This window comes from Hyla sarda, chromosome 5, assembly GCF_029499605.1.
Source record: "Hyla sarda isolate aHylSar1 chromosome 5, aHylSar1.hap1, whole genome shotgun sequence".
NCBI classification, from domain to species: Eukaryota; Metazoa; Chordata; class Amphibia; order Anura; family Hylidae; genus Hyla; species Hyla sarda.
In genome coordinates, this window is record NC_079193.1 from 48,820,029 (window position 1) to 48,838,095 (window position 18,067).

An 18,067-nucleotide genomic window follows, 5' to 3' on the forward strand; every position below is an offset into this window, starting at 1 on the left:
TCCCCCTTCATCATCCACATCCCCCTTCATCATCCACATCCCCCCTTCATCATCCCACCCCCCCCCCCTTCATCATCCCCTTGTCATCATCACACCCCCCTTCATCATCCCCTTGTCATCTTCACACACCCCCTCTTCATCATCCCCTTATCATCCCACCCCCCCCCTTCATCATCCCCCTGTCATCATCCCACACCCCCCCCTTCATCTTCCCCTTATCATCACCACATGTCATCAGCCCCCCCCCCCCCCCTTCATCATCATCACCGCTTGTCAATGTCTGATACAGTGGTCTTCAACCTGCGGACCTCCAGATGTTTCAAAACTACAACTCCCAGCAACTCCCAGCAAGCCCGGGCAGCCATCGGTCCGCAGGTTGAAGACCACTGGGGGCGGAGAGTTCACTCGAGTATAAGCCGTGCTGAAAAACTCGGCTTATACTCGAGTATATGGTAGGCTTCCTCTCCTGTTATTAAGCTTTTTCCATCTTCCCCCTCTCCTGTGAGACTGTATTACACTCTTAAAATCAGCTCAGCTTTGCCCCATGTCTTCAAGATAAGCAATACAAGACTATAGATGGGGGAGCTCCACCCACCAGCTCAGGGAGAACTGGAAATTATAAATGAAGCCTGCAGAGCAGAGATCTGCAATTAAATAAAAATAAAAAAATAAAACAAAAAAATTAAATAAACATATACAAGTTATATAACAGGCACAATAGTGCTGCTTCTCATGTACACACAGGTAAGCTTAGCCTGAAAAGTCACCTGAAATGAAAGGTACCCTTTAAAGCAGTGACCTCAATAGTTTCCTATTGTTCAGACCACACCGACCGCTAGAATGAGATGAAAGAAGTGCACAACTGTGCGCTTCACTCCCTTTCTCGCAGCACTCTCTTGCAGGATGTGGGCTACATTATGAGTCTATGGGGCGTCAACTTCAAATGGACCAAGACTGCAGGGAGTCGAGGAGCAAAGCGCACAGTCAACTGCTTCCTTCTGCTCTTTCACTTGCAATCCTAGGCTGATCAAAACTTTTGACAAATATCAAGTTTTGTAAAATATGACCAATTTATACTGTCCCAATAAAACTAAAATAAAAAAGCCTAGATTACAAATGATTCTATTGTTTTGTGCATACAAGAACTAGGTAGCTCTACAGTATGTATCTCCGTGGTTGCAGATTACAAACATACCTTGTACTGTCAAACTGGGAAGTGAAAAACTTAACCCCTTAAGGACCGGAGGTTTTTCCGTTTTTGCATTTTCGTTTTTTGCTCCTTGCCTTTAAAAAATCATAACTCTTTCAAATTTACACCTAAAAATCCATATGATGGCTTATTTTTTGCTCCACCAATTCTACGTTGTAATGACGTCAGTCATTTTGCCCAAAAATCTATGGTGAAGCGGGAAAAAAAATCATTGTGCGACAAAATTGAAAAAAAAACGCTGTTTTGTAACTTTTGGGGGCTTCCGTTTCTACGTAGTACATTTTTCGGTAAAAATGACACCTGATATGTATTCTGTAGGTCCATACGATTAAAATGATACCCTACTTATATAGGTTTGATTTTGTCGGACTTTTGGAAAAAATCATAACTACATGCAGGAAAATTAATATGTTTAAAATTGTCATCTTCTGACCCCTATAACTTTTTTATTTTTCCGTGTATGGGGCGGTATGAGGGCTCATTTTTTGCGCCGTGATCTGAAGTTTTTAACGGTACCATTTTTGCATTGATAGGACTTATTGATCACTTTTTATTCATTTTTAAATGATATAAAAAGTGACCAAAAATGCACTATTTTGGACTTTGGAATTTTTTTGCGCGCACGCCATTGACCGAGCGGTTTAATTAATGATATATTTTTATAATTCGGACATTTCCGCACGCGGTGATACCACATATGTTTATTTTTATTTACACTGTGTTTTTTTTTTTTATTGGAAAAGGGGGGTGATTCAAACTTTTAATAGGGGAGGAGTTAAATGATCTTTATTCACTTTTTTTTTCACTTTTTTTTTGCAGTGTTATAGGTCCCATAGGGACCTATAACACTGCACACACTGATCTTCTATGTTGATCACTGGTTTCTCATAAGAAACCAGTGATCAACGATTCTGCCAGATGACTGCTCATGCCTGGATCTCAGGCACTGAGCAGTCATTCGGCGATCGGACAGCGAGGAGGCAGGAAGGGGCCCTCCCGCTGTCCTGTCAGCTGTTCGGGATGCCGCGATTAGCCGCGGCTATCCCGAACAGCCCGACTGAGCTAGCCGGGAACTTTCACTTTCACTTTTAGCCGCGCGGCTCAGCTTTGAGCGCGCGGCTAAAGGGTTAATAGCGCGCGGCGCCGCGATCGGCGCTGCGCGCTATTAGAGGCGGGTCCCGGCTTCACTATGACGCCGGGCCCGCCATGATATGACGCGGGGTTACTGTGTAACCCCGCGTTATATCAGAAGAGCAGGACCAATGACGTACCGGTACGTCCTTGGTCCTTAAGGGGTTAAATAAATCTACGATGAAATGCAATGGTGTAGAGTTTGCTACAGGTTACGTGGAGATCAAAATACACCATTGCAAACTTCAATCCAAATGATTTTTTCCCCTATTTCCTTAAAAATTGCAACAATATGGTGAAGATTTGTTGCTGTGTATTTCAATGAAGCTTTACTGCAGAACTTTCGCGGGGAATCTGTTACTTTAGAGCAGTGTTTTCCAACCAGAGTGCCTCCAGCTTTTGCAAAACTACAAATCCCAGCATGCCCGGACAGCCTTCGGCTGTCCGGGCATGCTTGGAGTTGTAGTTTTGCAACAGCTGCAGGCACCCTGGTTGGAAAACACTGCTCTAAGGTAACAGATTCCACGCAGAAAGTTCTGCAGTAAACACTGCTTTGGGGTGCAGATGGGCTGCAGAACCAGGTAGCAAAGGATTTGTTTGCAACCTGTTTAGGGCCTGAAGACAAAAAAAGAAAGCAACATAGCACCTTCAACCTGGTGACAACCACTTAAAGGGGTACTCCCGTGGAAAACTTTTTTTTTCTTCTTTTTATCAACTGGTGCCAGAAAGTTAAACAGATTTGTAAATTACTTCTAATAAAAAATCTTAATCCTTCCAGTACTTTTTAGGGGCTATATACTACAGAAGAAATGCTTTACTTTTTAGATTTCTCTGATGACATGACCACAGTGCTCTCTGCTGATCTCTGCTGTCCATTTTAGGAACTGTCCAGAGCATGAGAACATCCCCATAGCAAACATATGCTGCTCTGGACAGTTCCTAAAATGGCCAGCAGAGGTCAGCAGAGAGCACTGTGGTCATGTCATAAGAGAAATCTAAAAAGTAAAGCATTTCCTCTGTAGTATATAGCCCCTAAAAAGTACTGGAAGGATTAAGATTTTTTAATAGAAGTAATTTACAAATCTGTTTAACTTTCTGGCACCAGTTGATTAAAAAAAAAAAAAAGTTTTCCACGGGAGTACCCCTTTACGCCTACAGCGCGACTATGCTTTCTTATGGAGTATACAAATTATTATGGCTGAACAGGAGGAAACTACCCACATACAGCTGTTCCTAGAAGAGCTGAGCGGAGCAGTATAGGGGAAAGAACAATGCTTCACTCATTTCTCCACAATCTTGCTGATCTACTCAAAGGAAAACTCAGGAGAAGACCTATCTGCAGAAGCGGCAGATAATAATTCTCCCGTCTTGGGTTCATTATCACTACAGCCTTAGGAGGAGGCTCCACCGAGAGCTTTATTTTGCTTATTGATGTACATAATTACTAGGCTTGCAAATTAATGCATAATTCCCCAATTACACGTGGAGGACTGGAGTCTTCAAGACTGTCTAATAATTATCAAATTCATGTCGAAGATCATCTCTTTGGGTATCATTATGCTGTAAAAGCCGTGCAAACCTGTAAGACTAAGTGGAGTCTATAGGCAATTTGCAATACTACAACCTCCATCATTAATAATTAGTGGTTTGTTACACTTGGGGCTTTTTACCCAGTGGCAGATGATGTAGTAAAGATAGGAATAAATCAAAATTACATACTTTTGTGAACTGCTGTGGGAAAAAATAACACATATATATTGACTGTTCTTTAAGTTTCTTAACCAAAATGTGATATGAAAAAAATAAATAAATACATATATAGGGCTCAAGTCCTGCAGGAAAGCGTGGGGACTGAGTTCCTGCACTTTTTTCATAGTAGGATAACCGTTCCCTTCAACATTTTTTTTTTTTTTTATGAAGTCAAATAGATATTATAGCATCATATCCATACAACAAATTTTCACATTTTTAAAGAAACCGAAAATATAAAAAGAAGAAAAAAAAATAATAATAGTTCTGATGTTAGTGCTGCAGGACCAGCCCTTGAGTGGAAATCTATTAGGTGAGTTCCCCCATTTAAATGTTTTTTTTTTTCAGAACTTGGCCCCTGTGTGTGTGTGTATATTCTGTATATAATATTATTAATATATCATATATATATATATATATATATATATATATATATATATATATATGCACATAAGCTAAGCACATAAGCTCTGCATCACTGGTCTAATATGGTTAATCCAAACAAATATATATATATATTCGTTTGGATTAGCCATATTCGAACTGTGATGCAGAGCTTATGTGCTTAGAAATGCTTTTGACTTGATAGTGTGTGTGTGTGTGTATATATATATATATATATATATATATATATATATATATATAAATAAATGTGTGTATGTGTATATATTTATATATACATTTCCTTTTTTTTTTTCTACCAGATGTCTCAGAGATAAATGTATTAGTCTTTATATTAGACAATACCCACCTCTCTGTAGATTCACTAGTAACGGTTTTGGACCAGGCTCCGGCAGAGTCCGTTACGCATCCCATGTCATCGTGAGAGCTGGAAGATGACTGGTCGGAGAGCTGAGAAGGCAGCGTTAGGGCCCGGTCATCTTCAATGATCACAGTGTCATCGTGAGGCATGTTCACTGTCGGAGAAAGCTGATATTTACCTGCACAGAGAACAAACAACGCATTATATCAATAGCAACTACAGATCGAAAACTCTAAAGCTTCTTCTACGCATTGGAATTTACTGTGAGCAAACAGCAAAAGGTATGTCACAGCCTACATAGTTCTGCCTTCAGATAAATGCGATGCTGTAATACATTTCAGTGGTTTGCAATGTAGCTATGGGGTCAATAGATGGAATCTTTTATGCATTTTTGTCATGAAAAAAAGTCACCAGTTATTAGCCAGGAAAGTGCCTCATTCCCCAGCCAGCGGGGAGATCTAACCTTTCTCTGCATAGACTTCTGGTAGGGGGACCTACCACTTGGCTCTATATGAAAAGTGCCTACATATGTATTATATAGGAATATAGTTTTGTGAGCCCTAATAGGTAATCCATCGGATGTGAAAAATGATCTGTACAACTCAGTGAAATTGCTATCATATATAATAAAGTCGCACATAACAAGCAATTGTAGCGGCTTCATTTACATTGCCATCAGGCTCTGTTATATAAAACTCCGTTGGCAAGTCCTCGAAGCGACAGGAGTTTAGTGGGGACAAAAAATAGTGACGTGAACCAGATCCCTGATAGATCTCATTCAAGTCCTGTTGGGACCCGGTGGGGTCAGTTGTGCTCCAACTGGTGTCAGAGCTGAACGGACTCAAAGAGACGGAGCACAATGGCAATGTAAACCTAGCCTAAGAGTCCAAGTCATGTGGTTGGTACAGAAGCACAACAAATCCTATTTGTTAGGGGTTGGCTATATCAGCGGTGGTATGAGGTTCTTATGGCCATCAATGGGACTTTTTCAACTGTAGACGGACACCAAGGTTAAGTGCTGGAAAACAAGAAAAAAACAACACACTCATATTTTCCTTCTACATAAAAAGGGGCATGAATTTCCGACCAACATGAACACCAAGCTTTCTTTGCTTCACCTTGGACCCATATTACCACTATGACCAACGCCATGTGTGCCGTGAATGGTTTCCCAGTAAACTCCCCTTTCTGAATTTTATTATTAGAGATGGAGTCATCAACCTAAATTAGACAAGTGTTATTATCATTACATTCTTACACCTCCCTTGATACCTAATGCAATGATTTTAATGTGATCTTTATAGAGAAGAATACTGTTACCGCTAATGATGACGTTACACAATAAAAGGCTTCTGCTAGAATAAACTATTATTGATATAGATCAGAAGAGTCAGGAGACGTTGGCGGTGTGATGGGTTATCATAAAAATGAAGGTTGGCCTTGTGCCTGGAGAAATAAAAAAAATAAAACATCTAACCCTGGAGATATGTTTTATTGCTTTAACAGTCCAGGTGAAACATTATTGTGTAAATAGGCATTTATCAACTACTGATACACACAGGGATACACTTGGACAAGGGGATTTATGGGTGAAAATTGAAGCATAACATCAGCTTTTTTTAATGACATTTTCATTTGTTTATGGTCTATGAGTTGTGATGTAATAATAAAAAAACACGTCAGTTTTTCTATCAATGCATGTATTAAATATTGTTATTGAGGCATGAATCATGAGATGGATCAGTTAAAAAAAAAAAAAAAAGGTTAATCCTGACATACCTCTGACTTTAGATTTTTTAGATTTTTCACATTTATGCCCTATCTGCATGAACCAATGTTTGGTTAGTGGAGTCTCCTTGTTGGCATAAAGTCTCATCTCTACAGGCAGCCATTGCAGCCATTGCGGACATTGTTGTTGGATCCCATTCCAGTCACTTCATTCGGATCAGACCCCCATTGATCTAACAAAGATGGCCTGTCTCAAGGATGGGCTATCAATGTTTCGCTCCAGGAAAGCTCCTTAAATAAGGTCCTTCATTTTGTCTAGTGTTTTTTGATGATAAAAAAAACAGTGCTGCCGACTGTGCCAGAAAGCCTGAAGCCTATCATTTTTTAAATCATCATCTTTGGAAAGGCTATCAACATCAGACTGGTGGGGGTATAAGTTTCGGCACACCTCCTGATCAGCAGATTGAAAGATCTGCAGTGTTTGTAAGGCTAGGTACACACTAAGTAATTTCAAAGCAGAATTCCACTCGAAAATTCCCCTGCAGCAAAATCCCATTGCACGCAATGGGATTCCGCTGCACAGTGTGTACACACAAAAAACAAGCTTGTTCATTCTTTAGGTGGAATCCATGATGCATTAGACATCGCCGTCTATGAGGACTGCAATGTCCATGCGGTCTTATCGCCAACTGATTCAGTCGACATTGGGTGCACTCGGAATCTCAAGCCATATTTTGCCTGGCCGGAAATTCTGTAGTGTTAACCTAGCCTAAAAGCACTGTGGCCTGTTCACTGCTTGGTCAGCTGCAATACCAAGTACAGCCACTACTAAATGTAGGGCACTGTGTCTAGTCATCTATGATTAGGCCACATTGCTCGCTATAGTTCCATGCTCTCTTCCCTGCAATCTAGAAAATAAAAGAATGAACCAAAATACAAGTGATGAAGGGAACTCAAGTCTTAGGATATGTTCACACGGTGGAATGCCCGTCAAGAAAAATTCCAGGCAGACAGCAAGCACCAGCTGAACATGCCGGCACTAGGACCACTCTGAGCAGCGCCATCTCAGACAGCAATGCATTTATGAGCACTGACATGTCAATTCTCAATGCGGAGGATGAAATCTGAATTAAAGCGTCACGGAGCGGCCAAATCCCAATGAAAACAATGGGATTCTGCTGCAACTGAATTTTTCTACAGGATTTCTCTCTGAAATTCTGCCTTGTGAACGAGGCCTCAGAGAATGTTGTATAATAAATACATTTAAAATAATTCTAGTCCATTAGAAGGAAAGGGCCTGCATCAAAGGCACTGCTAAGACAACTCAAAATAAATGGATCATATATCGGGAGCCGTTGGAGAGGTTGAGATGTGAAATAAGACAAAAAGTAATATCCCCTTAAATGTGTAATACTGCAAAACAACACAACACTGAATGGACAAAACATTGCTTTCCTAAATAAAACCTGTTCCTTTAGAGGGGTTCTCCAGTGGAAAGAATTTTTTTTTTTTTTAAATCAACTGGTGCCAGAAAGTTAAACAGATTTGTTAATTACTTCTATTTAAGAACTTTAATTCTTCCAGTACTTATCAGCTGCTGCATATTACAGATAAAGTTCTTTTCTTTTTGAATTTCTTTTCTGTCTGACCACAGTGCTCTCTGCTGACACCTCTGTCCATGTCAGAAACTGTCCAGAGCAAATCCCCATAGCAAACCTATCCTGCTCTGGACAGTTCCTGACATGGGCAGAGGTGTCAGCAGAGAGCACTGTGGTCAGACAGAAAAGAAATTCAGTTAGAAAATAACTTCCTCTGTAGTATACAGCAGCTGATAAGTACTGGAGGGATTAAAACTTTTTACTAGAAGTAATTTACAAATCTGTTTAACTTTCTGGCACCCCTTTAACAAGAGAGCATGATGATACGAGTATGATGCCCCTATAGCTTTTTTTTTATTACACTAAAATGCTACTATGCTACTATTATACTTAAAGGGGTACTCCGGTGAAAACCTTTTTTCTTTTAAATCAACTGGTGCCAGAAAGTTAAACATATTTGTGAATTACTTCTATTAAAAAATCTTAATCCTTCCAGTACTTATTAGCTGCTGAATACGACAGAGGAAATTCTTTTCTTTTTGGAATTCTCTCTGATGACATCATGAGCACAGTGCTCTTTGCTGACATCATTATAATAATAATAATAACTCTTTATTTATTGTTGTCCTTAGTGGGATTTGAACCCAAGGCCCCAGCACTGAAAGGCAGCAGTGCTAACCACTGAGCCACCATGCTGCCCTTAGCATACATCTGCTATGCATGGTTGCTAAAATGGACAGAGATGTCAGCAGAGAGCACTGTGTTCGTGATGTCATCAGTGTTCCAAAAAGAAAGGAATTTCCTCTGTAGCATTCAGCAGCTAATAAGTACTGGAAGGGTTAAGATTTTTTAATAGAAGTAATTTACAAATATGTTTAACTTTCTGGCACCAGTTGATTTAAAAGAAAAAAGGTTTTCACCGGAGTACCCCTTTAAAGCAATAGTATGCTAAAAAAGAAAAAAAAAAAGAAATTCCTGTTTCTTTGTGGTCACAAACAGCACAACATGATCCTTCTTGGCCAATCAAAATCATTGGTGAACAACATGTTAAGTTCTAAAGTGGAAGCGCGTTTCCAGGTCAGTACTTTTTGGGACTTTTAAGTGAGTCATGTTTATTTTTCTGCTTTTTAACTTCTAAAAAAAATCCATTATTAACTTGTGCAATACATGATACCAAATAATTTAACCAATTCAGACATCATTGCCAAGCCAGTCTAGGACAGGGTTTCCCTACCACCGTGCCCCCAGCTGTTGCAAAACTACAACTTCCAGCATTGCCGGGCAGCCGGAGGCTGCCCGGCCATGCTGGGAGTTGTAGTTTTGCAACAGCTAGAGGCACACTGGCTGGGAAACATTGGTCTAGAGTGACAAATGGATTTCCTTTTTCTAATGTATAATGGCAGTTCGGCCATTCTGGGAGTTGTAGTTCTGCAACAGTCGAAGGCTGTCTGAACATGCTGGGAGTAGTAGTTTTGCTAAAGTTGGAGGCGCACTGACTGGAAAACATTGGTCTAGGATGTAGGATGACATAAATGGAAAAAAAATTTTTTTTAAATCTGGCTTTTTTTAAATGTATTTATTTTTTATGTATAATAGCTGTCCAGCGGCCAAGCTGGGAGTAGTAGTTTTGCAACAGCTGAAGGCATTCGTCTAAGATTATATAAATAGATTTTTTCCCCCCATCCACAGGGAAGGGTGGGGTTGGGTAGGGGTTAAGGGTTAATATTTATACTGTATTTGTGAATTTCAGGTTTTTGTGTAAATGTAACTGGTAAAATGAAGCTGTATATGTTGGTATATAAACTTGAAGGGGAATAAAAAGATTTTTTTTTTCTCTTGCGTATGATGAAATCTACAATAGTGTATGTACTGTTTACCATGTTTATAGCAAAACATGGAGACCACAAAAAATAATTATTTTTCTTAATTACGGTGTTAATGAGCTCATTAGAAACACTGGAATCTGAATGAACTAATCACTGCTTGGGTCTTTATATGCAAGAAGGGAGGGAAAAAATTACTCGCCGGTAAGGAAAAAAAAAATGTCAGGAACAATTTTAATCAAACAGCTCATTGTATTTCAAATTTGAAAATCCTCACAAACTAATCCCAGGACGGACTGATCGGTAAATCCGAGTCCTCCGTGGCCAGACAAGTCTTTATTAACTGGGTCTGTTAAGGGAGAAGACTGGATTGCTGCAAAGCAAGCGCTAATAACCTCACCGGCCACAGGGGACGGCAGAGCCGGCGTGATGCCGCATGATAACAAAGGATGCAGAAAATTATCTATACACATTCAGAGCTAATGCACTGAGAAATAGGAAACCCAAGCAAGTCATGGATGGCACTCCGATGACCCATTCCACAGTCTTACGTTTTCATGTTTATGTTCTGGCTTTGTAAATATTTTAGAGATCGCAAAATAGTTCAAAAACATTGGAATACCCAAAAGTCATTGATATTCATTTGCCGTAAGAAATGTCTAACAAAATCCACATCTTCGTTTTCCAATTCATTTGTAAGGCCGCATTCACACAAAGTAATTTGGTCAGTGTTTGTAGACACCGAGTGGACCCAGAGTGGAAATTGCACAAAAAAAAAAAAAAGTTGAAAGAAAATTTTTGTACGGTTTTCTGTTTTGGACCCACCCGAGGTTCTGGCTAAAAATACTGAGGGAGGTTAACAATTGCCTTCCTGACATTTTCTTGGCACAGTTTTTAATGCAAAATTTTGTGCAATTTCAAAATAAACAACTTTGGCAAAAGTGATTGTGAAATGCAGTGCTCCATTCTTGACTATGCAGTGGACAAGATTTATTAACTAAGTCTCAAAACTGTGTTTTTGATAAATTTGGCGTACATAAGCCAAAAAACACACACAAAAAAAAAAGGCTGTGCAGTCGCTGCACACAGACACATATTGATAAATCTTCCCCACTATGTATGAAAAATGCCAAGGGAAGGTTCAGAGGGCAGAATTTCTGGGCATTATCTGCCAGAAAAATTGCATTGCTGCAAACTCCCATTGTTTTCATTAGGATTCTGCTGCACTGTGCACCGCGTCAGTTGTCTCCATTAGGGAAATTCTTCACAACCCGCAGTAGGGGGTTTGGGGGGCACACAGTCCTAGCTGTCAAGTTAAAAAAACAAAAACAACCCTGTAGTAAACTATAGAAATTCATTTTTAAAGAGTACCTGTCACCAAACTAATTTTTTTATATATTGTTCCTTATGCAATTATAAGACACTTTGCTATTTTCTTGCTGTTAAAATTCTCAACCTTTATATGTTTTTATTGTGATTGAAAAAATGGCCACTAGGTGGCTCTGTTCTGTTCCCTGCCCCAAGTTAGTTTGGTCACCCCCCACCCGGCCTGGCAGGAGACTAAACTCAGGAAGTGTGTGCTGGGCATGACAAGGCACAGCTCTCGTAGGCTTCAGTGACATTGCGCCTGTTGGGGAACGCCCACTTTCTCCTTCCAGGAGCTCACACAATTTGAGTAAGGGGAAAGGTATGAAACACAGGTTTTTTAAGGGCAGAAGGGGTGTTAGGAGTAGTAAAGGAATATTATCTGAGTAAGTTTAGAAAATATGGTTTGATGACCGGTAAACTATTTAAACTATTAAGCTGATAGATGGATTGCCATTAATTAGCAATATGTCCCCGGCTGTTCAAGCATGCTGGGAGTTGTAGTTTTGCTGGAGGCACCCTGGTTGGGAAACACGAAGGTAAAGGCAAAAAAAAAAGAGCTTACATAAAACAGACAACAGAATGGTGGCCAAAGAGAATTTTTGGGGTGAGATACATAAATGCATCTGACATCAATGATGGACACCAAAGGCACCTAAAAGACACAGCTATAAAGTGATTGTGAGGTTTTTGCCATACTGTTTATGTTATTGAAAATGTATATGTGTATATATATATATATATATATATATATATATATATATATATATATACACACACACACACACACACACACATTTTTTTTTTTTTTTTTTACATTTTTCTTGATTATTTTTTATTTACACCATCAGGTACCCCAAGTTGCCACACTATGGAATTGTCAGATAATATGATTTCCACCTAAATCCTATTAAAAATGCAATGTTCTATGTATTACAAATAATAGTGAAATCTGTTGATCGTGATAAAAATAAATGAATCCATATCACTTCAGCACGGCATGTTTCTTTACTGTACAGCAGTTCACTTCAGAAGAAGAGTTTAGGTGGCAGCTTTCCAAAGTGCTCAGTAACCCATGCTCCACTAAATGCTTATCTCAGGCATATAGTGCTGACATAGACAAGCTAACATACGAAAAGCGGGAAAGCCTCACATTACCCGATGATGCTGAAGTCACTATCTAGAGCACTTTTGGCCTATTAAAAGATTAATGAAGAAACACAAAAAAATATAAAAAATAATCGAATCTTCAAAACGTCAACAAAAAGTTTACTGGAGAAAAATCCTCTTTTATTCTCCATGTAGCAAGAGAATGGGTTGTTCAGACATGAAGTCTTCTCCCAGCAGAGGCCTTTCCTTTTGAGTCAATAAACATCAAATAGAGCGAATATGCATACATTACAAGTGAGCCTTCGAGGGCGACACAAAGAAAGGGCTCAATGATTTACTAATAAAGCCCTATCAAGCTCTTACCATGTCGAATGCACATCCTCTAATTTAATAGGCCCATTATGGGGCGAAAGACAAAAATAAAAGGTAATCCAATAAAGAACAGGCCCAGCGTAAAGCCGAGTGGCCATTTCACCTGTTTCATTAGGAAAAACACTATGTCAATCAATTTACAATTCTTTTTATCCCGCTCCTTACAAATAGGTTTGCGAATGTTGTATGCTGCCTGTCACCATTGTAAATAATGCATTAATCACTCTTCAATGAACAGCGAAAAGAACAAAAACAAGACATGATTAGTAGAGTCGACTTGACTCACCCATTATCCTACTTAATGCTGCATTCCTTGTGGGCGATTCGTCAAACCCCTCAATGCCGCTGTACAGAGAGTGGGAAATTCTTCGTTCCCTGTCATCCAGCATTGTCTCAATGGCCAATTCAGGCCCCGAGGGGCTTCCAGGTGACTCCAACTGTAGAATCAGAAAAGAAGGGATATCAGTGCTGACGGTCTATTTAACAGCATGGGGGAACAATAACAACGTGCCTGAGGCCTGCACCCGGCTGGGTACCAAATGAGCTAGAACTTTTCACCCTCTACCAAAATAATTTGCACTGACAGTTATGCTTAATGGGCAACTTTCTATGCCGCTTTGTTGTATACCTCCCGTGGAGCGCCTGTCATATTTCAACACCCTTAAGCAAAAAATAAATAGCACAAAGGCAATGTCTCTGATCATATTAGACCAAATTTGCTCTCATGTTTATGGTCTTTTAACCCCCTCATACTCCGGTTTCCGAATTTGTCTCTTGTTTGTAAAAAGACAAAGCGAAAAAAATGGAGCTTTCAGCATGGTTGCCCATCAGAAGACATGGTGCTGATTTATGAGATCTCAATTCTTTCACAATGGATTTATAATACAATGAAATATGTACCATCATGTGTCATCACAGCGTGTTGTGTATATGCATTACTCGGCTATTGTCTACCTATACAAGAAATACTAAGATATCTAACTTGGACCCACATTTCTGCAAAAATAATTTTTCACTGAAAAATGTCTTATTTTGGCCTTAATGTCGAGTACAGTTCCTAATGTACTGGCTTAAAATATTACATTTGTTATATTTATATTAAAGACTTAATAGAGTAAACATGTTTTGCATATATTCAACATTATAATTAATACTAATAATAACAGCAGAAATGTCTACTGACAATAAAATCATGTATAATGTTGCTATAACACATAGGTGATAATCATCCACATTAAGAAATAAATTAGGTAAAATAATGTTTCCCAACCAGTGTGCCTCAAAGTCTACTAACAATACAATCGTAAGACCTTTTTGTTTTAATAAAGGAAAAAATTGAACATTTTAAGTGATTACTCACACTGTTTTACTGGTCGTAGGTCATATGTGCCTGTGCCAAATTTATAAAAATATAAAAATGGCACAAAAACAAAAAACAAAAAAAAAAGCTTAGAACTAATCAAGTGTGGTCTGAGTGAAATTTCTAAAGAATTAACAACAATTTTAAATTGTTGCGTTTGATAAACTATCAACGCAAATTTGCATTCAAAAATACCTCGAATGGCATGGAAGTGAAAAGTAGCTGAGTACATACATAATAAATTCCCCCCAAAAAAGTTTAGACATTTTTTAAACACATTTATTTGTGCTGGAAAAATAGAGAATGCCCATCATGCACCAGCCCGGCACTAGGTAATACAATGAATCAGTCTTATCTGGAGTATAAACTCCAGAAAAGAATCTTTTGCACAGTTTCTTCAATGGGAATTCCTAATGCATTGGCTTAAAATGTTATATTTGTTATACTTATATTAAAGACTTCTTGTTGTAAAAATGTTTTGCATACAGTCAATAATGTTATGATGAAATTTATTATGAATAATTTCATATTTAAGCTCCATTAATTCCAGCATACTGTACACATGGAAAAGTGGGTTTGTCTAAAATAAGACAGGAAACAAACATTACATATAAACTAAATAAAAGACAAACTTGTAAAGAGGGAAAGAGCCCACTGTTCGTGTGGGCTTACAATCTACATCTATAAATCTACATTTATCAATATGTGTAATAAGCAGTATGTAAGTAAAGGATTGATTCCCACCAGCAACATGGATGTAGCTCTGAAGATGAGATGACAGGAGTGTAGGACAGTAGCTTAACTGGAATCATTTTTCACACCAAAAAACAACCAGTGGTTTGGAAAAATCCTCCATTGGTGGAGATCTAATTAAAATTTCTATTATGGATCCTCACAGCCAGCAGGGAAGAGCTTCTTCCCAATCCAGTAAGGAGTGTCACTGTCCTACAATACTCTAAAGGCAAATATTGACACAAGCGGTATATACAGCAAAATACGATAAATAATATCTTTTCTAATGTTCTCTGTGCTTTAAACCCAACAATTATCAATATGATTGTACAGAAACTAGTGAACTGAAATGAAAACTGTCCAGTCTTATATTGAAATGTCATAATGACTACCTATATGAATAGCACATAGAAGACAGATGATTGTAGAGCAGAAACCAGTAATATCAAATAAAGGTAAGATGTATCATCAGCAATGCGTTGCTCCAGACTGGGAGTCGGGAGCCAGGAATGGAGGGTAGACAATATGGGGCACTTTCACTGTGTACACGTTCTGTGGTATTTAACGTCCAGAACATGTCACAACGATGTATGCACAAATGGAGTAACGTAAAAAGAATAGACGGAGCACTCAGGTAGCATGGATAGGCAACAATCATTTATCACCTGACAGGTGCTTCTTCTGGCCTCCAAAGTGAGACAAGAAACAGGCGGGTAGCTTGGACAGATGACGACCGTTTCTCACCTAATAGGTGATTCTTCCGGCCTCCACGGAGAGACAAGAAACGGAGTGAAGTAAAAAGAATCGATGGAGCACTTACCGGGTATCCATATGAAAACTTCAGTTCATTCCATATCAAAAATGATGGAAATATAGCGGGGAGTCAAGGAACAAGTGGATAGGCGACAACCATTTCTCACCTAACAAGTGCTTCTTCTGGCTTTCACAGTGAGACCAACAGGTGGGTAGCGTGGATAGGCGGCAACTTTCTCAACTAACAGGTGCTTCTTCCGGCCTCCATGGTGAGACAAAAAACAGGGGAGTAGCGTGAATAGGTAAAGACTGCTTCTCATCTGTTAGGTGAAAAACGGTCGTCGCCTATCCACTTGTTCCTTGACTCCCAGCTACATTTTCATCATTTTTGATATGGAATAAACTGAAGTTTTCATACGAATACCCAGTAAGTACTTCATCAATTCTTTTTACTTTACTCCGTTTGTACATCCATCGTTGAAACCAGCAATAAATCTGGCATTGGAAGCAATTTATTTATCAAATCGTAACAGATTTTTTTTTTATTCTTGTAACATGAAATGAGTATAGTAAAATGTTGTAAGACTATAAATGAATTAAAATTTTAAACTTCAAATAAAAATAAAAAATAACTAAGAAGAGATAAACCAAAAGGGAAATTTATTAAAATGTGCAGATTGTGTCAGGGAAATGATGCAAAAGGCAGGACAAAACAAGGCAGCCGGCAGCTCCTCTGACACATTGAGGCCTGTCTCTTGTTTTCAGTTGTAAGTAATCAAATCTGCATCAAGTATTCCTTAAACAAAAGTGTCACCCACAAAAGTGAAACCATAATTCACAGCTGCCGGTGGAGCCGTCGCCTGCGCTTGTAAGACTGAAGCTGTCAAAACCCATCAAATATTCAAACTGGAAATGGCTGCACTAAACTCTTATTTGAAGGAAGACGCTTCTGGCAGACAATAAGCGCTGACACCCACAATGCAACTATCTTCTCTCGTACTTAAATGTTATTTCTTCCCATCAGAAGAGTCTCTGTGCATCCCATGTGAATGGATTCCGCTCACAGAACAATCTAATGGTGAGAAGATTGTTTTACTATAGCAGTGTCACCTGTTGGAAGGACACCTACCATTCGCTATAATTGTGTGTTTTCCCTCCATACATACTTCCCCCTGTAAAGTGATTATATGTATCCTCTGAAATAGTAGCCTACTTTTTCTGCCTGGTATACTTGTTGACAAATTGGTTTTCTCTGTGACATCTTAAGACGTTCAATCCTCTGATGCTTCTGTACTGTAAATACACTGAAAACATACGGGATCATTCCGAAGGACATCAATTTGACAAATGTATGTGATCAAGACTATTTCCATTTAATATTTATATCTCCTCCTTTACATGGGAATAATAAACTCTGGCTTATCTGTTTTTTTTACCAAGTAGTGGTTAAAGTGGTACTCCGGAGGGAAAAAATAGGTTTTCAAATTAACTAGTGCTAGAAAGTTATACAGATTTGGAAATTATTTCTGGATAAAAATCTAAATCCTTTCAGTACTTATCAGCTGCTGTATGCTCCAGAGGAAGTTGTGTAGTTCTTTCCGGTCTGACCATTGTGCTCTCTGCTGCCATCTCTGTCCATCAGGAACTGTCCAGAGCAGGATAGGTTTGTTAAAGGGATTTGCTCTTGCACTGGACAATTCCTGACACGGAAAGAGGTGGCAGTAGAGAGCACTGTGGTCAGACTGGAAAGAACTACACATCTTCATCTAGAGCAGTGTTTCTCAAGCGCGGTCCTCAAGACCCCCCAACAGGTCATGTTTTCAGGATTTCCTTAGTCTTTCACAGGTGATATAACTGTGGTGATGCCTGATTCACTGACCATCATTATATCTCCTGTGAAAGACTAAGGAAATCCAGAAAACATGACCTGTTGGGTGGTCTTGAGAAACCCTGATCTAGAGGATACAGCAGCTGATAAGTACTGGAATGATTAAAATCATTAAATAAAAGTAATTTACAAATCTGTATCATTTTCTGGCACCAGTTGATTTGAAAACATTTCCTCTTTATATTCTTCATTTCAGTATGGGAACCAAAATACAGGACGGAGGTCACATAAAGGAGCAGAAAGCTACCTAGCAGTTATAGATTAGATTCTTCTAAGGTCTTAGAGAAAAAAAAAATCTAAATCTCTCCTTAAGCACATACCAAAGCAGTATATGCCAATAGAAGAGGTAAAAGACTGAAAAAATGTTTATTGCATTAAACATAATAAACCAATAAATAGTGCTGCAGCTGAAAGAACAGGGAGAATTTGCATTGCAAAAACTTTTTGAAACAGTTCTACCTGTAAAAGACATAACTATTACACAA

General features: G+C 38.9%; 1 protein-coding gene across 12 annotated transcripts in view; it reads right to left on the reverse strand.

Moving 5' to 3' along the window:
• Positions 1-18,067, reverse strand: part of PARD3 (par-3 family cell polarity regulator) — a 613,817-nt gene that overhangs the window by 258,892 nt on the left and 336,858 nt on the right. For all 12 annotated transcript variants that reach the window (XM_056519476.1, XM_056519478.1, XM_056519469.1 and 9 more), the window contains 2 exons: positions 13,136-13,286; positions 4,842-5,031 (listed from right to left, as the gene is read on the reverse strand). In XM_056519476.1, the coding sequence (XP_056375451.1) occupies positions 4,842-5,031; positions 13,136-13,286 (341 nt within the window). The remainder of the gene's footprint in view (positions 1-4,841; positions 5,032-13,135; positions 13,287-18,067) is intronic.